General features: G+C 41.3%; 1 protein-coding gene across 1 annotated transcript in view; it reads right to left on the bottom strand.

Annotated features, from left to right (window-relative positions):
- Window positions 1–23814, bottom strand: part of dner (delta/notch-like EGF repeat containing) — a 55929-nt gene that overhangs the window by 5784 nt on the left and 26331 nt on the right. Inside the window, exons 2-8 of the mRNA XM_070906459.1 lie at window positions 19053–19394; window positions 18827–18924; window positions 13931–14094; window positions 11297–11445; window positions 10334–10487; window positions 9666–9779; window positions 2213–2446 (exon numbers count right to left, since the gene is read on the bottom strand). Coding sequence (XP_070762560.1) covers window positions 2213–2446; window positions 9666–9779; window positions 10334–10487; window positions 11297–11445; window positions 13931–14094; window positions 18827–18924; window positions 19053–19394 — 1255 coding nt within the window. The remainder of the gene's footprint in view (window positions 1–2212; window positions 2447–9665; window positions 9780–10333; window positions 10488–11296; window positions 11446–13930; window positions 14095–18826; window positions 18925–19052; window positions 19395–23814) is intronic.

The raw sequence follows: 23814 nt of genomic DNA, 5'->3' as shown, positions 1-23814 counted from the left end.
TTCTAAGACTCTGGGCTGGCTGGTGGGCTGGCAGCCTCTCATGTGAGCTGGATTACAGGAAACTGGAGGAGGGATCCTTCTACATATCAGCTCCCCAGCAGTCTTCTTTCAGACAGCCAGCAGGCATTTACACAACCCAACACACGTTCACACACTTATACAAGGCAGACCAGCACACAAACTACTATGCACACAGACACACTGAAATACAAATGTTCATGCACAGCACACACACACACACACACACACACACCTCAGACACTAGCCACCAGCTGGCATTCTGATGAGGTGGGGAAAAGGTCAATTTGGTCTAAAACTGTGTGTGTGCGCATGTGTGATGTGTGTGTGTGTGTGTGTGTGTGTGTGTGTGTGTGTGTGTGTGTGTGTGTGTGTGATCACTGTAATGTCTGGGATGTTAATTGCAATTCACCAATTTCACCAATCCCATTAGACAAGGCCGTCTGAATAGAGACATTTGATTGGATGGCAGCATCTGCTCAACCAGAATAGTCACAGACACAGACAATGGATTGGGAGCAACACACACACACACACACACACACACACACACACAAACACACTTGTACGGCAACTGCTTCACCATGGCAACCAGACAACACAGGATGAGAGGGAAATTAGGTGAGGTGAACGGCAGGAAGATAAAGACGAGGAAGGACAAAGGGACAAGCAGAAGAAAAAAATATGAAAGAAAGGCAAAATTGGAAAAACTAAGACTGTGGTGAAGAAAATGTAAGATGTCTGAATAGTACATGACTTATGGAGGGATTATCAACTCAAGCGATAACTCTTACAGTTCAAATATTTAGGAAACAGTTTTCCCAGGTTTGAAAGAACAGCTACAAAATGTCAAAGCTCACACATCCTTCCAAATCCAAATCAATAAGAGAAAGAACAGCTGTGTACCAATTCATCCGTGTCGTGCAGAGACGAAACTACCAAGACATGTCGATAACATAAGCAACCAAAAATAAATTCGGAATATTTCCCTGGTTAGAGCTATACTGCGAAAGAAGCGAATATAGGGGCTGCTGATGCAGAAGAATGAACAGGAGCATCAAATAAGAGATCAAGATGGTGACTGGCTTATATACATTTGACTGACAGATGGTTTAAACAGAGCACAGAAGGGGCAAAGTGTCAAATTATGTTTATGGGCCACAGGGAAAGTCATCTATCTCAACATCCCAGCAAGGTAATTGCAAGACAATGGATAATGATAAGTCATCATTCCACTCAATTGAGTTCATCACAGAGGCATCAGTGCCAGCGCCACGATCATCCCGTCTAAAAATAACTCATCATTCAGCCAGACGATATTTACTGCTACTTTGAGTCTGAGCCAATGCTAAAAGTCACCATCTTTTTACTTAACACGAAGCTTTAGATGCTGGTTGTAAAGTCAGAGTTAGAGTGGTGATAGATTCAGAGTAAGATGCAGAAGGTATCTATCTTATAGCCATGGATGGATTTCTGAATGGGTGTATTGGGCACAGGCCCAAAGCAATTCTTCTGATTGAGGTAACTTTTATTAACATTTCTTGTTGAAAAGTCCAAGAGCTAAGTCAAAATTAGGGGTATCTTGATCATGGTTTGTTTTTTTTGGCTCCTGATATTTTAATATTGAGTATCTTCCAATACCAAGTCTGATCGGATATTTTTTTTTTCAGCTTGGGGAAAATATAACCTCCATCACAGGTTTCCTTTGACAGTTTTCCATAATATTTTGTACAATATTTGTGGGGAGGAGTGTCCGGGTGGATCAGCTGTTGGAAGCATTGGGAAAGATTCTGACAGCCTCTCATCTCTAGCATGAACAAAATACTTGCAGGATCTGCTTTCAACCAACAGCCCAAATGTAACCTGCAAAATACCACAGAGAAAGATGCAAAACAGTGAGTGATGCACAGCGGCCCATCATTGTAAGTGAGACGGACAAAGACATGCACAATGCAGCACAAACACACACACACACACACACACACACACACACACACACACACACACTAACTATCTTGACAATAAATTCAGATTCTATTCAAATAACTAAAAGCGAGGTGAGCTGTCCCACTTCTGACTGACTTTGGTTAAATTTGGCTCTTGGTGGTCACATCACCATGACATCAGCAGTCAGCAGCACCCTAAGCCTTTACTAGAAGCATCAGTCAGTGAGATGGCTGACACTGCAGCTCACCTGGGACGCACAGACACCTGTAGCTGTTGCCCACACTGCGGCAGACCCCGTGGGCGCAGGGGTTTAGGGCACAGAAGTCCACCAGCTGGGCACATGTGGGGCCGGTGAAGCCTGCTGTGCAGCTACAGCCAAACCCCAGGGGGCCAGGGCCCTGGGCATAGCATGTCCCATTATTGTGACAGGGGCTGGAGGCACACGGATCCACCTTCTGCTCACATGTAGCACCCTGGTAGCCTGCAAGAGACAACGGTGGGAAATGGTAGGACAGAGAGGGAAAGAGAAAGAAAATCATGGGAAACCAACGCAAAAATAATTTCTGTACCTACAAGGCCACTAGTCCTCATATGCCTGTAAGAAAACAGAAGAAATGCTGCCAGCACCTATAATATTATTTACAACTATTTCTCAAAATGTCCTATTGTACAGGTGTCCTTATCTGCTAGAAAACATTAAACAACACACGTTTAACAAAGCTGAGGTAGAAGTGCAGGCCGATTGCCTATTTTACAGGCAAAAGTCAGATGAAACTCTTCCCAAATTTGGTCATTTCAAGGCTTCAAATTAACATACTTGCAACAAGGTGAGCAGAGTGGCACAGCAGTGCGATATGTGAAATCCGTTTTCCCATGATATTGCACTACTTACTTCTCTGCCCACTGAGACCACCTCTTAATGCAAATAAGCTCACATAGAAATGTTTGTGGGTTTCGTTGTCAGAGGTGCACACAAAGACCTCTAGTCTTAAATATAAGGTGAGTTTTGTCCTTTTTACATTGATAAAAAAAAAAAAAAGATTTACACACATCAAAAGATGATTTGCAATGCCTTTAAGGTAGAGTCTGTACTGGATTAAATTACTTTTACCAGTAATGTTTCCCACAACTGCTTGTACTAAAGTTCCCTTTCAGAGTATTAATCTGTGCAACCATCTGAGGGCAGCAGGAATCATGTGTTTATGCAGTGCATTTACAAACTGCTAAACATGCTTCATTCAGTGTGGGCACCAGGGACTAAAAATATGTATACAAACTTCTGACACAACTTTTGACCAGTACAGTCATTTATTCCACATAGATTCAAACAACAGGATAAATTTGACGTTTTTCTCGAAGCAAATTAACCTTCTTTTCTCTGGAAAAGCAAAACAATATCTCATGTAATGTATCAAACAAGCTTGCACTAAACAATCCTGTAATATTTTAGACCAATTGATTGATTGAGACCAGTGATTTCAGCTTCATAGGTTCTGCATGTCCTTCTAATTTGACACACATCCTGACTTGGTTTCAGTCCTCAGACACAGTTTAAGATTATAGTTTACCAAGGCCTTAAATTAATAGTTTGACATTTTGGGAAATACACTAATGTGCATTCTTGCAGAGAGTTAGATGACAATATTGACACCACTCTAATGTCTGTAAGTTTACTATGAATCTAGAGCCAGGAGGTGACTAGCTTAGCTTAACATAAAGACTGGAAGCAGGGGGAAAGAGCTAGCCTGGCTCTGTCTAAAGTATAAAAATATGCCTAACAGCACTAAATAACACATTGGATCTCATTTGTTTCTTTCATATACAAACAGAAATGTATAAACTGCAATTTTGGGGGAGTTACATGCTGTAATAGGGCTAAGTTACTTCCTGTGTTTACGCTAAGCTAACAGCCTACTGGCTGTAGACTCAATGTTTAGCAGACTGACATGAGAGTCGTATCGATCTTGTCGTCTCTCAGGAGAAAAGTGAAAACGGGTCTTTCCCAAAATGTCGAACTATTCCTTTAAGCCTCCTGACTGCCCAGTTTTGTGGAAGCAGATGTGGGGAGAGTGACGGCACTCATCAAAGATAATATACTGAGGAAAAGACAGCAAGTGGTTTGGTTCTGTCATCATCTACCACTCAAAATCACCACCTAGAGCAATTTTAATGTTCCGTCTTTAATCCCTTCCTCCTCGTTGTTAGAGACAAAAAGAAGCAGTGAAAGCAGCTTCACAGAGAATGAATTGTTGCTGTTGACAGGAATGTCTGACTATTGTGTTATATCAGTATCTCTGAAGGAGCGTGGTTGTGTTTCTGTCATGCTTTCTGTGTGGGGTTTGTTTTGTGCACACCCATGCACTCCCTTTCTCTTTTCAGGGTGACTGGTTGTGTGTTGAAGCCACTGGTTTCTTATTCACCTCCTCTCATTAGTTTGTGAGCCTCTGCTACTTTCACCTATCCTCCTCGTCTAAAAATAACTTCCTCCCTCTTTTCTCCACCCCTTCTCCTCCTCGGTCTTCACCTCCCATGAGAGCTGCCATTGTACTGCAGAGCAGAGAAAGACTCTCTGTGATGCAGTATAGTGTGTGTGGGTCCTCTGAGTTACAGTAACACCGTAGTAAATCCCTGTGCTGACTGCACCAGTGTGCATGCTCCATTGAGCTAATGAAGAGATCTCTCCATTGATCTGCAAGACTTTCACAGTGCGAGGAGGACATTTATCATTCAGCAGCAGAGAGACAGGAGTAATCTGCAGCAGTCAGGAAAAAATCTCACCAAAAGCTCTCTCCGTCTCTCTGTGTCCACTGCCTCGCTCTGCCTCATCCTTTCCTTCTTCACTCCTCTGCTTCCTTCCAAGCTCCCTCATCTCTTCTCACTTTTTCCCTCCTTTCTATTACACGCTAGCAAACACAGATGTTAGCCCACGCACACACGCTCTTACATAAATTTAATGTTATGATTTATATTTGTTCAGTCATGGTTTAATCCCCTGCTCGCCTGTTAGTCTCAGCTTCTTTGCTCTGCGTACAAACTTTTTTTAGAGGACTTCTACATCTTGAGCTCAGTGTCTCTCTCTGCCTTTCTCTATTTTCTGTTTATTAGTCTAATACATCTATCTAAAGATGCACAAACGCTCACACATTGTGACATGAGACCTGGCTGACATAGAGGAGTCTGTTCATTCCTGCTGCTGGCATTCAAACCTGCCAACATTAAAAGGAGTTCACAGTTTAAATTTAGCTCCCCCGCCCTGCTAGTTCTGACTGGAGGCAGTCACAGTACTGACACTCACACTTTCCTCTTCTGTCAGTGTGTGTGTGATGCGATTGTGGTAGTCTGTTGAGGAGTCAGAGTGCAAAATTTTCTTGAGCAGATCCATGAAATTCATATTTGGTATTCATACAGATTTGACTTCTTCATCACTTTACCTTGAAGTGAGAGTTTGAGAGTAAAAACTGGAAGGCACTCAGAGAGCAGAGACCTTCATAAATGCCTGACTCTACAATTTGCTGTTCTACCCAGAGTTACGTTTGCATCATTAAAATTTCCATTTACGGTAAATTGTAAACACATGCAGCAATAAGTTCTTGTGCAATCAATGTGGGCTTTTGTGTTTTACTCCTGTATTTCTTTAAGTAATTATATCCAAAACAAGACAACTCCAGATTATTGTGATCAGCTTTTGATTATTTATGTTTTAACAACGAAGAGGAGTTGTCAACACACATTTTTTTAAAAACTGGGTACAGAAATGTGATAAGGCAGTGATGAAACCTTTCTTGTCGATGACTTGACCAATTGAGTTTGATTGTTGACTCACTTTGGATGTTGACCTCATGCTATGAATGTATGGCCCTGGTCATACCTGGTATTAACATGCCTCATGGGTGATCTGATCACAAGTGGACAGCTCCAAGTACCTCTGAGCACACCTGGCATTAACATGTGTCTCTACATGCGTCTCGATTGACCACTTGTGATCGGATGTCACTTCCCAGCTCTATATACAAATAAACACGTACAGGATTTCTGTTTGCAAAGACCAAATACTTTGTTGTTTTTAACCCGATTTTGATGAATGACCTCAACTGAGACAAGAATTAGGTTGGTGTTAGAGAAAATATGTTCTGGTTTTCCCTCGGATGTCCTCCAGCTGCTCTGCCTCTGTGAGTTTCCTGATGGACGAATAGCTTCACTTGTTGCTAAAGTAACCGCTAACTGTAGCTGCTACTAATTAGCTCAGTTAGTTGTGCAGCTAGCAATCTATTAGCTGTAGAGCTTAAATAAAGCTTTATTAAATCTCCTCCTCATGGCGGTCCAAAGCTCCTATGCTAGCGGTGTAAACACCAACACTCCCCCGGTGGTCCAAACTCCCAGTCCAGGCAGAGTCAGCTAGCGTTAACAGAACAGCGCGACTAACTGAGCAAACTAGTAAACGGCAGCTACATTTAGTGATTACTTTAACAACAGGTAAAGCCATCTGTCGATAAGGAAACTCATAAAAAAAATAAATAAATAAAAATAAGAGAGTTGAGACAGAGCAGCCGGAGGACATCAGACAGCATGTTTCGTCATTTTTTGCCTGTTGTTGTGGCATCCTTTTGTTGTTGTTTCACACTTTAATGAGTGAGGGAGTATGTACTGAGTAGGTGGTCCTTCAATGTGGCCCAGGACGCATTCGCGTACACACTGCTAAAAGAATGTAGCCATATGCGGCCCAGACCACCTCCAAATGTGGTCTGAGTGATCGGATATCAATGCGTCCTCAATGCGTCTTGGGTGCATTCACACGTGGTATTAGAGCTGTCCACATGTGATCGGATCACCCAGGACAAATGTTAATACCAGGAATGAACAGGGCCTGTGGATGTACTGGTATGACTTCCAAGTCTCAAACCTTATTGCTTTCATCTTTCATAATTATGGGTTAAAACCAATAACGACCTGTGGACAGACATCCCAAACACGACATTAGTCCATTTAGTTGTTACTTGTCTCAAGTTCTCTCTGGAAATCTGTTAGTTTCTGAGATTTGCTGCTGACAGGGAAAATATTACCCTCTATCCCTGCAGGGTGAATCTATTTAAATATTCCTGCCTCCCTTATGATGTAGCAAATAAAAATGCAGCTTTTGCTCTCAAAGTTGGCCTGGTGATCACAGAGTTGATGCATCTCTGATGACAGCTGCTACAGTTGTCATGCCATCAATCACTGTATTTATTGCGTGTGTCTGTGCAGTAAAATTGCATGAAAACTTGGAGGTGATTTATGGGGGTGGGAGGGTAGTTCCTGGCTAAGCACTGAGCAGCATGCAAAAGTCTGTCCTCTGTGCGTATTCATTTGGCCGTTTGAGTGTGCTTACATTTCTTTACCTATGGAGGTCACTACTGTGCAAATGAAGTCTTAAGTATTATTTACTGGAGAGCAGTCTTCCTTGAGAAACATGAGCAAAAACACTGAAAAGAACTTGTGACTTCTGCTGCAAACAAAGAGACAAAGACTTGGTCCTGAGGGAAATGAATGCAGGAGGAACAACAGAGAACTTTTCATTCTGCTTTCTCACAACCTCTCGTTATCTTTCCCTGTCCTACATACAGAAAGGATGCATAGCATTCTTGGACTTGGAGTGCTAATGAAATCCTTTTTTGATACAAGATTAAATCTACTCTTCTACTTGAAAACTTTACATTTCTATAAAGGATCTCCTTTACAGCATCCTTGTTAAAAACATCTCTTCTGCTTTTGATTGTTTGCCCGAAGGCTGTGTATTCCATCAGACATTTAAATCATCCTCATCTGATGTGTTCATCAGCATATACTTCTCTAACACACACACACACACACACACACACACACAAACACTTGTTTTTGTTTAAGGAGTGACTTACATTTATTCCCTGAAGTCCTACCCGTAACATACTTAAGGTTTGTTTGTGTGTGTGTGTGTTTTTCCTGCAGGAGTGTGTGGGTGTTGTTGATTGATCACTTGTTAAACAGCATGTCCTATACTGAGACACCCATCTCTATGGATTTCCAATTTTGAGTTTGTATGAGCGGAGCTCTTCTTTTTTCCTCTTCAATATCCCTGCTGGTCCTTTTGTTTACTATTAAATATTTAGCTTGTTTTCCAAAACAAACTAAATATTCTAAACTGCTTTTGTTGCAGCAACATGACATGCATTACTTTCTCACTTTCACACTTTGGCTCTTAATAGCACAATACAATGTGGATTATTTCCTCATGTTTTATGTTGAATTGTTTCGCAGCAGATATTTTGACTTGTCATAGTAGGAAAAGCGCAGGTGTTGCTAACATTAATGATGGCTCTGTTCTATTCAAGTGTCCCAGTAAGCCATGACAGCATATACAATACCAGGACCCTGAAACTGAAGCAGCTAACTGAAATTGAAATCATTAATTTCACTATTTGCACCTGTGCCTTTATGCTGTGACATGTCAAAATGTCTTCTGTGAAAAAGGCCTGTAGTTAATGGTTTATGATGCTGCAAATGTTGACATGCTTTCTTAAATGTTCCATTAGTCACGTTCTTAAATAAGCTAACCAACAATTAATTCATTCTTAAAAAATGATCCAATGCAGTGTTACAGATTGATTTACTATGCTGCTACCTGTAAATAAACACACAGAGAGATAATTCGTGAAGTCAAAGTTCCCTCAGACACAGAATTATCTAATAAGCTCATGAAATTTTTAAAAGCGCACTCTCTACAAAATGTCCTTGCACTAATTAAGAGGCGCTGGCACGGTTTTCACTGCCACTCTCACCGCAGTTTCTCTCATTTTATGAAAATAAATACAAAAGTGGTGGATTATGAATTCCTTTGCTCTTTGGAGACCTTGTTTTTTTGGCAGCCGCAGATTAATAATATAGTCAGGTGTTGCAGAGTGAGTGAGGCCTCCTCCATATCGAGAATGAACTGACCACTGGGAGCTATACCTGGAACAATGAAACAGCCTTCCCGCCAGGTTTTACATCAATCTGCTGCTTCTTAATTTATATGGTCCATTGTTACCTAATGTTTTCCCTGTATTTTGTCTGTGTGTGTGTGTGCATACACACTCTGCATACACTGTTGTCGGTACATAGTGTATATTAATTGCAAACTAGTGTGCTCATGTTGAGAAATGCTGTTTCGGCAGAAGTTTTGCGGTCACATATTTCCCCAGAGAGGCTGATGCAGGTCGCTGAGGCTATGAAAACTAATTAGACTAGAGGAGGAAGGTTTAAATTAAGCATCACAGTGGCACAGATACTGTTAAACACGCAGCAGACACACAGAGCGTATAATAACTGGAATCAGACAGCTGAAAAATGCACACACTATTGCAGGAAGTACACACTTATTTCAGTCTATGTGTTCCTGTCTTTGTCTTTCTTTCTTTTTAACAAAGAAAAACAAACATCACGAACTGTTGAAAGGTTTCTGGGCAGAGATGCTTGTGCAACCTAGATGGACTCATGTGTATATCTGTTTTTGTTTATTATCCTGTAAAATGTTGAATAAGAATTGACTTCATTCTTTTAATACAAATGACAAACAGTCACTTCTATCATAGGCACACTAACGGTGTATTTACGGCACTCTCACTAATTCCCTCTGACTCTCTTACAGCAAACACACACCAACACTCACACACACAGGTTAGTTCCCGCATGCAGTGATCGGTTCCTACCTTCGGGACAGTAGCACCTGGGCCCGGCCAGGCTGCTGAAACAAGTGGCTCCATTCTTGCAGGGCTGAGAGACGCAGTGGTCAACCATCAACTGGCAGCGCTCCCCTTCATAACCTGAGAAACACACAGTTTATAATCAGACTACTCGAAAGATTATGTTTTATTTCTTGGATGTAAATGTTTGTCTGGTGTCTATAATAGAAATAGAAAGGAGTAGCAGCAACCATGGAGGAAGATAAGAAATACAGAAATATAAATAAGTCGTCAATTTGAGCCACCTAGTTAAACTACATTTGACAATGCTGCTTCTCATCAACTGTGCGTGTAGGCACAATTCCCTAATGACAGGCAGTCAGTGGGCACCTCTGACATTTACCTTCTTACCAGAGGCCCTCGCTTCAAGTCCCTGTCCTAAAATAACTCTGACAAGATCAAAGGTTCATGTGTGTGCCTGCGTTCTTATTGAGAGATGTTCTAAAACAAAGAGAGGGGGTTTCAGTTTTTACATCTGAACAAGTCTAATCAAACCAACCACAGTCAGGCTGAGACTCCTCCTCATGAAGCCCTGTATACACATGAAACAGTATATCACCAACAGCCCTGAAATAAACACATTTACGGTCCGGAGGACATGTAGAAAGGCAGGATGCACACATGGACACACACACCTGGAGGGCAGGTGCATGAGAAGTTGCGTCCTTCACCCCCCTGCCTAACGTCAGTGCAGGTGCCATTGTTGCGACATGGTCGATGGTGGCAGGCATCGAATTCCTCACAGAAGATTCCAGTGTAGCCGTCCTCACACTCGCAAAAGAAAGTGCTCTGAAACAACACAAGAACACACACACACACACACACACATTTGTCACGTCAAATCAATGAGCCTTAAAGGTGAAACAGTGGGAGAGAGGGACGAATGATGGGAGATCAAAAGAAGAGAAAGTTGTGAAATAGGAATAATGAGATTGTAAAATAATTCAGTAACATAACATAATGCTACAACAAGCATCTCTTTTAGTGGGTTACTAGTGGTAACATCTTTGACTATCAGCAACAGATAATGAATGAAACTGTAAATCCCCACAATTTAAAAAAAGCTTTTGACCACGCTGCACTGCTGTAATTTGTGGCATTGCGTTGTTCTGTTCTGTACAGGCTTTTGTTCTTTTGTTCTCTGCTAAGTGAAACCCAGGGAGTGTGTTTTTTCTGCTATACGTTTGTGAATAATGATCAAAAGGCACTTGCATCTCCGGATGCAGCTGCAGTGATAATGTTGGGTTACAATAATATGGAAACTTTGCTTTTGCTTATTTTGCAGTTGCACTATTGTTTTGTTACTAAGGAGTGAAGTGAGTGATTGCTGAAACCATGCTTATACAAACAGGAAAAAGAAACATGTCTGAATTAAGAGTTCATTTATTAATCATTGCAAGTATCTGGATGCTTCAGTTTCCATTTGGATCTTCTTTTAGGTCTTTTGGCCTCTGTAAGATTTTCTATTCAAGTATAAGAAAATACTGCAGGTTTGTCTCTTGTGCCTTTCAGCTGCATTCACATTAATGTGTGCAAATGTTGCCTTGATAACAGGAAACATCTTGTGTTTTGCTGATTTTACATCCCTTATTTCTCACCTCAGAGGGCTGTGTGATACATTTGCCTTTCCCGGAGCACTGAGGGTCACTGAAGCTGCTGCCGGGCTCCACACAGCTGCTGGCCTTCACCGTCAGGTTGAGACGCAGGGTGACCTCCGGGGCTGTGGGGGCGCCCACGCGTATCACACCTGCCACAGAAGCGTTGAGGGGTTTTCACACTATTTACACTAGTGTTTTTATTAAGTCATTCATTATATTTCAATAGTATGTTCTGCATTGGCAGATATAATTAAATACATGATCAGCATGTCTTTGGAGAGAAGATTTGACTTGATGCAAGAAAGGTTTATTAGAATGACAACATTTTTTAAATGTCTTTGTTTTTGCACACCACTATCTCAGCAACTATTGGATAGATTGCCTTGAAATTTTGAGCAGACATTCATGTTCCCCAGAGGATGAATCCTACTGACATTGGTGGTCCCCTGACTTTTCCTCTAGCACACACCATGAGGTTGACATTTGTGGTTTTGAATGAAATGTCATGACAACTATTGAAAGAAATGCCATGAAATTTGGGTCATTCATGTCCCTTTCATGATGAATTGTCAGAACTTTGGTGATCGACCGACTCATTTAGTGCCATCATCATGCCTCAATTTGTCTATTAGTTTGATTTATGACTAAATATCTGCTAAACTAATGACATTCACCCTCAGCTGTGTTCAGAGATAATTAGCAATAGTTAGCATGGTAACATGCTAAACTAAGATGGTAAACAAACATGATAAACGTATACCTGCTAAACATTAGCATGTTAGCATTGTCAGTGTGAGCATGTTGGCATTTAGCTAACTACGTACAGCCTCCCAGAGCCGCTAGCATCACTGTAGGCTCTTAGTCTTGTCAATAAATGTTTTAAGACAGATTTTAAACGATTCATTGCCTGTAGTACAAGTACACCTTGCTGCCAAAAGAACAATAAACTTCCACGTGGCTAGAAGTGTTAGGAACTGATGCAGACAGTTCTTCATTATGACCAAAATAAAGTGTGTGCCTCTCCATCTTGTCTCTCAGGGTCTTTAAGTTCAGAACATCTCTTATTATATCTTCAATCAAAGCTGACAGCTACACGGGCACTTGGATAAAAATAGCCTCATAGTGAATATTAACTGACATTTTTTAGAGCCTGATCTGAGCCAACGAGCTGCGAGTCCACTGATGACGAGACACAGACGGTGAAAGCTTCTCAGCCAATCAGAGGGCTGATAAAACCACTCGTGCTTCTCTGTCACCCCTGACCAAATGATCGTCAGTCCAATGACATCGAATGTTGGGCCTGCAGAGTCACCGCTCCTTCAGATCGTTAAAGCACGTTGCCAACATTCAGAAACAGTGACGTGTGAAGAGGGAAATGCAATGTCACTGCTCCTCCCTCCTTACTGGTGCTTTGCATGCGTCTTCATCTTCCTCTTGCAGTTTGACCTTCACTCTCCCCTCCATCCGCATCCTCTGTCCTTTTTCTCTAATCCCTTTCTGTCTTGCCATCTCTTCTTTCCTGTCTTTCTCCCTCCTTATCTGACACCTCCTCTCTCCCACTCTCCATTATCCTTCCTCCCCTCTCATTTAACTCACCAATGTCACCCCCCATCTCTCTCTCTCTCTCTCTCTCTCTCTCTCTGTTGCCTCAGAGTTAGCAGACACATCAAGGTCAACAGATAGGCAGCGTAGTGGAACAGCATCAGGTATGTTGAGCACACACAGAGGTCAGCCAGCCCTTCAGTCAAAGAGTGAGACTCCAATTACCCCCCTCCAGCACCCACTGCAGCTCACACCACGTTTTTGGCACAATGTGCGTGAGTACACTTTCACAAAATCTGTGTGTGTGTGTATTAAAATACAGATTGAACATCAGCATAAATATCTGGGGGTTTTTTTCAATATGCAAATATGATATTCTGACTAATACATGGAAATATTATGCGATTCTCCCAAATGACATGTCAGGAATAAACGCTGTAAATACAATTTATTTAAATTCATTAATCCTCAGATGTTTTTGGCTCAGTTGTACATGAGCTATTTGGAGGTATTTCAAAATGTTTCCTATTAAACTTTAGCTCTGTGGTTGTTGGATGAACAATCTTACTTAATGAAATGATAAAAACAGAGATAATTAGTATAATTGAAATGATGCATTTTCTCTTCTCTGTAAATGTTATCACAATATGTTATCAGATACAGATAGTTGGATTTAAAACATCTTGCAATTAATTATTGAATTTTTGCACTCGTGTCAATGTTAGGGTTAGCTAGCCATCATAGTAATTAATTAACACACTTTTCATAAATTAGCTAATGCTTTTGGTGTGCTCTGTTGTTCATTCAGTTTCAACTACTACATGATGCTGCCAAGTAATGAACAAATAAACCCATATTTGTCCAATAAAACTCTCCTTCAAGACATCAATTTGTCGCCAAAACAGGGTAAAATTTGTCGAAACAGATATACCTCAATCAACTCTGTTTTAGTCTTAAAATTGTGATATTATTCTTTGCAGAGACAGTGTTGTAACATTACAGCAGGTGTGTGTTTCCAAGTGTACTGTAAGATTCAATATGATCAAGTAGAACTGATGTGAATATATCACATGAGATTGGGAGGCATCTTACTGAGGAAGTAGTTCTGTCCCAGGGGCAGCGAGTGGTCCGGCACCACCAGTCCATCAGAAGCCTGTCGGAAAAACATCGTAGTGCCGTTCAAAATGGAGGAACGCAGGAAACCCTCTTCATTCACACGCCACAGCACTGGAGCTCCACTGGCATTCACCACCACCCTAGTTAAAGAGACAAAAAAGGGAAGGGAAGGACGGAGGGTGAGGAGATAAAGGGGAAGGAGAATCAGATAGGGAATCTGATTATTCTGGGCCCAAACCATAGATATAGAACAGTAGATGTGACGATGTCGTATTATGATGTCATGATAAGTTGCCATTCCGGGATGGAACCGTATGGCAGCCATCTTACCTGGGTCCAGTTTTATACTTGCTGTAACTGGAACCTATGGTGAAAGAAGCTTACGCTGTCTTTATTACACTTATATTTTTGTACCAATACAACAATACTGTTTTTTATTCAAAGTAATGAGCGTAAGACAACCGTGCCTGTCTAGAATTAACCAAAAAAGATAATTTTTTTGGTAGAATTTTGATTATTATAGCTCCAAGAGAACAAATTATGCTTTCAATCATGAAGATAATCTCATAATTGCATTTATATTGCAGACAATTATTTTATTTTTTCAATTTTGCCTAAACTTGATATGTAAGAACTTTTTTCTTTGGTATTCTGAATGGCTAATATATATCCATATCTATGCCAAACCACCCTTTTCAACTGGTGACAATTCTCAGCTGCTTTTCCAGCTTCTGTGCTGCAGGTTTGCAATATTCACAGTTTAAATAATGGATGGTACCAGAGGAAACATATTGAATTCACAAAATGTTAGAAACACAATCCACATACTGCACCCTTATTATTTGCCCATTCAGTGATCCCTTGACTCATCAGACATCTTAAACAGTATTACAATGTAAACAAAATCAGCATTAAAGATATGAGAAATGAACGTCTCTACTTCTTCTAATCCTTATTTTAGTCAAAATAAGAAGCTAAATGAAATATCACCCTCCATTCTTCACTCATGGTGGTCAGCAGCACAGTCAGTGTCGTACTGATGGACACTTTGTCCCGTGTTTGAACCCAGGACTGATGATTAAAGGACTTTCTCTCTGTTCGTTACTCTAACCTGGCATCATGGTCTGGTCTGGTGAGTAATGGCCGCCAGTGGTCTGACTCAGTGGGGGTGATGTTATACACAGTGGTGAAATACAGCCAATGTGCTCCGGGGCTATCTTTCATCGGGACCTCAGAGAATTTGTACAAAACCGTGAAAACCAAGACTGAACAACAGAGAAAGTGAGACAGAAGCTGTTTCAACATGGAGAGAGGCAAACAGAGAAGAGAGAGGGCGCAAAACAAGTGTGGATGCTCAAAAGTGATTTTGTATTTATATCTATTACAAAATAGTCATCCATGTTGAAGGTAATGCCCCTAACAAACCCCCAGGTGACACAACAGTCTCTCATGCATAGGCTGCTGTGAAGAAGCCATCAGACACATCAAAATCAAATAGGCAGATAGCCATGACATTTATTGACCACATTCATACTCCCCATGGGATGAACCCTTTCCATTCTGGGCACTACACAACCTTTCTTCTAGCTCCAACCCTCAGGTTGTCAAAGGGATTGTTAAGGGTATTTACTCCAATATGGCTAATACTGGATACCTCTAAGTAAAGAAACAATACTTTACAAATAAGTCATTGTTGGGGCTAATGTTAAGCAGATAGAGATGGATAGAGATTGATGATGATTGAGGATCGTGGAGCCAGAAGGATGATCTTGAGGAGGCTCATAACAGCGTCTGTAAACATCTGAGCAGAGCAGCCAGTCTCCTGCTGGGGACGCTGAGCTCCAACAGCTACCAGCCTGCTGAGCAGACGGCAAACACCAGAGCCGAGTCGAGTTACCACACCGAAAGAAGTCCTCATGAAAGAGACCTGTCAACCAGGGCTGTAAGAGAGACGCTGAACAGTTTCAATGAGGCTCCTCACCAGTTAAATGCTTCTCAGCACCCCTCTAACCTCACTCCCACACCTGAAATAATCATTCTCCTATTAACAACAAGCAAATAAAACATCAGTGATTGTCCTCTCAGCCCATGCCTTTGTGCGCCTGTAATGACTGCTTGCAATAACAATAATTGTTATTATTACCGCTACGGTACTTTTCATACAAAGAGACGCAGGTGAAAGTGCTTTTCGGTGAAAAAGAAGATTATAAACAGTGGATGCATTGCGTGTGTTAAACACTTAAATGTAAAGAATTTAGGTGGTTGGCATCACACAAGGGGTAACACACACGAGTGTTAGCCACAGGCTGTTTGATTTGTTATTAGAAAATGAAATACTGGTGGCAAATTTGCCCCATATGCCTGTATAAAAGAGATAAAATGGTAATTAATTCATCTTTATCAAGAGCTAATATTTAAGACTTTTCTTCTTTTTTTCCTTTTTTAAAGTGACCATTTAGAGCCATAAAAGATAAAACTTGACATTGCTCCTCACATGAGCCAACTTCAGACCTTCAGAAAAGGCCTGCCGGGCACAGCTCGTGATATAAAAGGACATATTTTAGGTCGTGTTCATGAGCGAGGGCAAGTTGGAGCGTCACAGGTGGATCGGCATGACGACTGTCCCAAAATGTTGCGGCGAGGAGGAAGCTTAGCCTGAAGGTGAAGATGTGAGCGGTGACCGAGATAACAAGACGGTGGACAGGCTACCAGCAGCTGAAATGAGTGTTCCTTTCGTTGGGTGTCTGGGCTCAGCCCGAGGGACAACATGAGGAGCTCAGATATCTGGGGGACCACTATGAGCCATCGGGTGTATATTGAGGGATAGTTATTCAAAATGATGGTCCATATTTTATATGTGTTAGCAAAGTGGGAGGCTTCACTTAATTTTATTTTGTTGGTATTTTCTTTCTTTATTTTCTGATTTAGTGGCCAGTCAGTTATCATGGACTTAATTCATTATTATTTCAGTGCAATTACATTAATTAGACTGTTATTATTTAAAATATTCCCATGAGTACTACTCTGCATCAGAGTTGTTGATATTGTTACATAAAATGCTTGTAGCTGTAATTGTTTGCACACACAGAGTATCTGCAGCAGTGTGACTCTCTCTCTCCAGCCCCTCTGGGATACAAGAGCTTTATTACGTTATTATCAGCCTCTCTAAATCGATGTCACTTTTGGATCACTGCTTCATCTCCAAGTGGTGTGTGCATGTTTGTATATAAGTGTCCTTCACTGCCTGCATCTGGGTGTGCGTTCAGGTGTCGTGAGTAATTATACAGTATGAAAACAAAGCAGCAGCGGTTGATTAACTCGCAGCTCCCAGTCTGCGATCGTGATCGGGGCCCTGAGTCGTGCCTACCATCTATAATGAGGGACAACATCAAGGACATCCAACATTCACCTTGACCATTGCTTCTGCATTATTAATTGACCCTTATTTACAGAGCTATTGTAATACTGTTTATGAGCAAACATGCTCTGAGAAGATGGAGTACACCTGGAGTGTTGTAATACAGGTACTATACTGTCTCAGGTCCCAGAGGTGGGTCATGAGGAGATTCAAAAGAATGGTTGTAAAAGCTACCAGCTCTGTTATGTTGCCAATAAAAGTTGCTGCAGGGAAAGTATGCAGATATAATGCTGTGCAAAGTAGATTGTATTGTAATGTCTTTATGGTGATTATGCAGACAATGTGACACTGTGCAGCATTGCTTTGTTGTTATTCTTGCTGATTAGGATCGAAAAAGCAGGGTGGACTTTATTAATTAAGGCAGTTTTTAGGTCATATTCTGCAAGCTTATGTCCTTACCTAACACCACGCTGAAAACCACAGTATCACTGACCACTTCTGGTTGAAAGTTTCATGTCAGCTGCACGTGAAATGGGTCAGGCTGTAAGTACGAGTACGAGACATCTGACAGCTAAGATATTTCCTACTTGTCAACACAACATAAGGAAAGAACTCCACTGGGAGATTTTCACAAAAAGGAATATCTTTTAAAAGGCCCTGAACACCCACACAGCTGTTTTCACTGATTCTGGCTGATTACACCTCTGCTCAGGTTGGAGTAGCTTTGCTGTTCCACATAATAATAGAAATGATAAAGGTGTAACACCCGACAAGTGTATCACACAGTCAGTCAATCAGGCATAAGTGAAAACACTTCCTGATTGATACACTTGAGCACTTTTTTGTTTTGTGCTATTTGAATCTAATACTGTTAATCAGTGGTGGAAGAAGTACTCAGATCTTATACTGAAGTAAAAGCAGCAATACCACAGTGTAGAAATATTCTATTACATGTAAAAGACCTGCATTCAGAATATAGTATTTAGTATAGTATTTATCTTAAGATACCAAAAGTAAAAGTACCATTTCAGAATAACGTATTGGATTATAGTTATTGACCCATTAATCTGATCACTTATTGTTGAAAAGTTGTACTGAAGTTAGACTCAGAGCCACCTTTCAAGTTAACAGGAAGTATTTGAAACACAGAAGATAGATTTCTGGTGGACTATTCCTTTAAGGCAAGGCCCTGAGTCAAATTCTAGTTTTAATACCAAATTACCACAAACTAAACCTGTAGCAGGATAGTGTTCAACAGAAGTTGTCTTGTTGGTTTCTGGGTCCCTGGGCAAAATATAATAAAGCTGCCATCTGTAGTCTGCTGTGCAAACTGCAACTGGTGGGTAGTTAAAGGCAACATGACAGATATAATGCAAGAGAGAGAGAAGTGAGAGAAACTGGGCATAATAGGGACCCAAAGCTATAATTTGCTCCGGGGGGCCCTAGCTGGTTAATCCAGCCCTGATTTTAAGGGGAAAGCAGTCAGTCATAAAGGTACTTCATGTTACTCTTACTTTACAGCTGTCTCTTCAGGCACCTCCAGAGACAGAGTCAGAGTTCCTGATGTCAGCTCACACAGCTCAGGACTCACACAGTGCAGACCCTCCGTCACCTGAAACACACACACACACACACACACACACACACACACACACACCAACACACAACATGTGTTCACTTTTCACACATTTTAAAGATAAAACCCACAGGAGCTTAAATTTAGCGTGGAAGTTATCTCACCCTGTCTGCCTCCCACAGCACCACCAGCAGCCTCTGCCCGGGTTTGGGTTGCCATGGCTGCAGGGTGGGAGGTGACGGCGTGGTGGAGGGGATGGTGGTTGGCTGTGGTGGCTGAGTGGCGGCTGCGGTGGTGGAGGCGACGGGGGTAGCCAGTTCAGGAGCGGACGGTGTGGCGGGATCCCAGTCGGCAGCCGGAAGGTCCAATAGGATTTGATCACACCTCTCCCCCTCGTAGCCTTCGGTGCATTCACAGGTGTAGGCCGGCTCCCCCTCCTTCCCACCGTCGCTCCGGCTGCAGTTTCCATGGAGACAGGGGCTGCTGGCACACGGGTCTGTGAAAAACTGAAATAACAGAGAAAATAAATAAAAACAGGACGAGTCAACGAGAGAGACAGAACAAAAACATTATTATCTAACCCACTGTCATGTTGTCCTTTACACTGTCTTGTCACTTTTTTGCCCATTTTTACAATGAAAGCCCAAAATGTCAACCTGGTCCCAAGAACAGGATTCTTAAAACACTGGAGAGCAAGAAAGTGTATAAGATGTCCAACTTCTATGTGTGCTACTTCTTTTATTGCTCTCAGCTTCCTTTTTTTTTTTTTTTTTTTTTACACCCTCTGCTCATCTCTTTTATTTTATTACATTTTCACTCAGAATAAGTTGTTGCAGGACTGAATATTTCTCCCTCTCTCTGGCTCCATTTTCTCCACTGTTTCACACACATATAGACTACAGTATGAATGTACACATGCCTCCTGCACACACACACACACACACACACACACTTGCATTTCATCCCCAAACAAGGTTTCCCCCGTCATGCAGCAATAAAAAAAATGCACCCTGACAGCCTCCTTCGTGCTGGTTTTCCCCCATCAATAATTGATCATATTTGGAGGAAAACATTCCGGTATAGATGCTGAAGGTGAAAGAGGACAAAGTCTAGCTTACGCAGCTTACTGCCTGACACCGTGTTGCCTTTTGCTTGGCTTTCAGAGCCTTCTTAGGCTTAAGAACGTCTATAATCCTGATGCCTCTTATTTTTTGGCAAATTGACTGAAACCACTTCAGGTATCTGCAGCTGCAGCCGTCCGATTTAAATGCATTCGGATAACAGTTTTAATAAAAACCCAGAGAAAAACAAAAACCCAGGCTGGAGAGAGGGTGAACAGAGGGATGGTAATGATGCTCATATCAACTCCCCTGGTGGTTATAGATGGTGCTTGTGAATGTATATATATGTGTGAGAGAGAGAGAGAGAGAAACAGTGAGCGGCAGAACAACAGAGCGTCATTAACAGTCCGCTCTCTCCATGACTGAGTCACAGCTCATTAGTGCTAATCTCTCTCAGGTTTTACCTCGCGATGCCTCTATCAAACTTTCTCTCTTTGCTCTGAAGCACAGCAGCCCCCAACAACCCCAGCAGGCCACCGATCACAGTCTGCTGCTCTTATCTCCACTCAAACGGCACCGGGGATTGAGTTTATCAACCTTCAGAGAACAGCAACGTTGGTTTCGTCTCCGTTAGAGGAAGCATTAGAGTCCAGCTCATGACCTTCTTCATCTGTCACTCCTGATTTCTCAGTGTGCATCCAGGCTGCACAGAATGAGTGCTAACAAAGCACAAGGAGGAGCACAACGGGACTTATAACAGAGCTGAACAATATGAGTAACTATATGTTTATATGTTTATTACTGAGGTCATGGTTAGTCGTGGTGTTGTACTGGGCTGCATTATATTGAAATGTGTTTCTAGTATTTTTCCCCCCTTGTGGGGTGGACAAAACATTCTCAGTATAATGCAGTTCAACACCTCAGCAAACTACAACCTCAATAATAAATATCAATTAACACCTCTCTGATAGTGTCAATCAAAACTGAACATCATTATCTTTGTAAAGGTAGAATTTATGGCAGATCTGTTGTATTGGATTCATTAGATTTTACAGGTGTACCTAATAAAGTGGCCACTGAGTGTATAGTTTTGACTGGATTAATTACAGGATGATTCTGAAACGACTGCGCCAGAAAATGAATGTTTATCAAGCAAAACTGCCAAACATCCGCTGGTTTCGTATCAATGTAGTGTATCAACTGAGTTACTTAAAGTTTTGGGCATGAAGATGTCACCTTGGGCTCTAAGAAATTTTGATGGGAAAGTTTTATAGACTACGTTATGAACTGATCCACATCCTTATAATCTGATTATCTGATTAGATGCCATTGGTTGTTGTAGCTCCTCTCAATTCAATCATATCACATTTAGATGATTTATCTATCAAAAGAGATCTACTATGTCATAATTTTTAAAGGCCCTAGACACCCATGATCTACCCACACAGGTCTTTTCACATATATGCTCGATTAGGCTTCTATTAGCAGTTTTTATGATAACCTTTATCCCTCCTATTGGTCCAGTATGTTGACATTGGTGACCTCACCTTATCCCCAGCATAGCTCTGCCCAACCTCACCCTTTAAAAATGTGGTTTATCGTCCAGACCGAACGTATAACTTGGTGGCATTACTATTCAGCGTACATGGCATTCTCTACAGTGCTTGCTGCCATTAGTATTCATGTATTTAGGGCTATCGTCCTGCACGATGTTGCTTGTTATTCTCCGGCAACGAACGGCTCATATGCCCTGGGCTCTGGCAAACCATGTGAATCAATTTCTTCTAAGCAGCTGATAATAACCCACATTAGTCCCTTTATCTATATTCCCACATGGACCAACAAACAGAACGAAGAGATCCTCCCGGGCTAAATTAATTGCTTCACAAGGTGCTGTGATCCATTTGCTAATTTGAGATGGCCACCCTGAGGAGGGAGGATCAATACAGCTGGATGGAAGGAAACAGCAACGCTACTTAAGCTATTGGCATCATCAATTTAACCCAGTGGAGGGGCAGGATGAGTCTCTTTCTGTAGACATGCCACACACACACACACACACACACACACACACACACACACACACACACACACACATTTAAGCATGTGAATACTTTGATATGCATTTCTGCACATTGTGTTTTAAATGTACTGGATTTAAGGAGGATGAAACAGACCAACGGCATAAAAAGCATGTAATCACAAAAGGAAAGCAGAGAGTGGAGAGTGAGCAGAGTTTCAGCGGTCGGTTTATCCATTTGGAACATCATAACTTAAACATGAAACTCGAGCAAATGGATAATTTAATTTAGCAGCGTAAACACGTGACCACCATATTACATCTCTGTCTCCACACTGGTAACACTTCAATAATGTAAGTGAAAGAAGTTAGACGCACATGAAAGGCTGACTAAGCCTGGAGAGAGTGCACCTACAGACAGTTAGAGTGTGAAATGCCTCTTCTTAACTGCAGCTGAAAGTCTTTTGTTGAAACTGCTGAGTGTGCGAGATCGAGCAAGCGAGCCGAGCAATGCTTTGTCCGGGAGGCTGTTTATCTGCGCACCTGGCGACCTGACATCTTCTGACAATTAACAAAGATGTTATGGCGATGTGGTGTCACATTTTTATTAAGGATTTTACTGGCACCCTGACAGGAAATGTTTATAATCGGATGATGCATCCAACATAACAAAATATAATATACATGCATTTAATTAATTTCAGTGAAGCAGACAACTAAATTTAGGGTTTAAGTTTATATCTTTATTTATTGATTATAAAGGCAGGCTGCTTGGACTATTATAACGAATGTATGATAGTGAAATTCAAAGAGAGTCATAATACAGACGTAGAATTATGTTCCTAAAACACATCTTGTGTCTGATACATTGCAATATCCACAGGAAATAGTCTATTCAGAATTTTATACAAATTGCTAGTTTTACACAATCTTCCTGCAGGTATTAAGTTTACTATTTAGGTTCATTGTACAGTTAATTGTTCTGTGCTGTTATTGTTTTTATGCAATGAATATAATGAAATATATATATTATTAAATATATACAAAAGAAGTAGGGTACCTTTTCTCCTTTTTTGTAATTGTATGTGGGAGGGGGGCAGTGGGGGTCGTCAGCGTATGTAAAATGGTAAAATAGGGTCCCTTGAGAAAAAGCCTGGGAATCACTGGTCTATAGGGAAGCATACGAATCAACATTTATGGAGAAAAAGGTTTACAACAGCAAATGAATAATCATTAAGAAAGTAAGTAAATCAATAAAGTGTATAATCTATAAGATCACTCACATGACAGTTTGCCACTGCTGTGCTCAAGTGTTTAAAGCATTAAAGTGCAGTCAGTCGGGCTGCAGAGTCGGTGATTAATGAGACAAACCTTTAATAAGAAGCTCAGATAGGAAGACGGGCAGAAGTGTAATTGAGCAAGTCATAACAGTAAATCTAGCTCAGATCTGAAGCTGCCCTCTGACCTCTCAGAGAGTAAAAAGAGAATTTCTCTACACAGATTAAGAAATGTTATAAAACAGCCTGCTAGCTTCGTTATATGACTTCCTCCAGTGGGTGAGTTGAGTTATATTGCAGCCTGCAGAAGGTTTACGTGGCAAACTCGGCCTCGTATTACAAAAGGAAGTGGGTGGTGATGATAAACAGGGCATTACTAGAAAAACAAAGCAGCAGTGTAACGATTTAGCTACTCCACAACAACTCGTGATTCTACAAACTGTTGTTGTTGGACGAAAACGTGTGCTGCCAACTTTTTAAGAACCCAGAAAAACAGTCTTGTTTGTAGCCGGACCGTGACTGAGCAGTATGTAGTCCTTCAGGTAAAGCTTAAGAAAGATCAATAGCT

Source organism: Enoplosus armatus, chromosome 5, assembly GCF_043641665.1.
Source record: "Enoplosus armatus isolate fEnoArm2 chromosome 5, fEnoArm2.hap1, whole genome shotgun sequence".
NCBI classification, from domain to species: domain Eukaryota; kingdom Metazoa; phylum Chordata; class Actinopteri; order Centrarchiformes; family Enoplosidae; genus Enoplosus; species Enoplosus armatus.
This window is presented reverse-complemented; position numbering and strand designations above follow the sequence as displayed.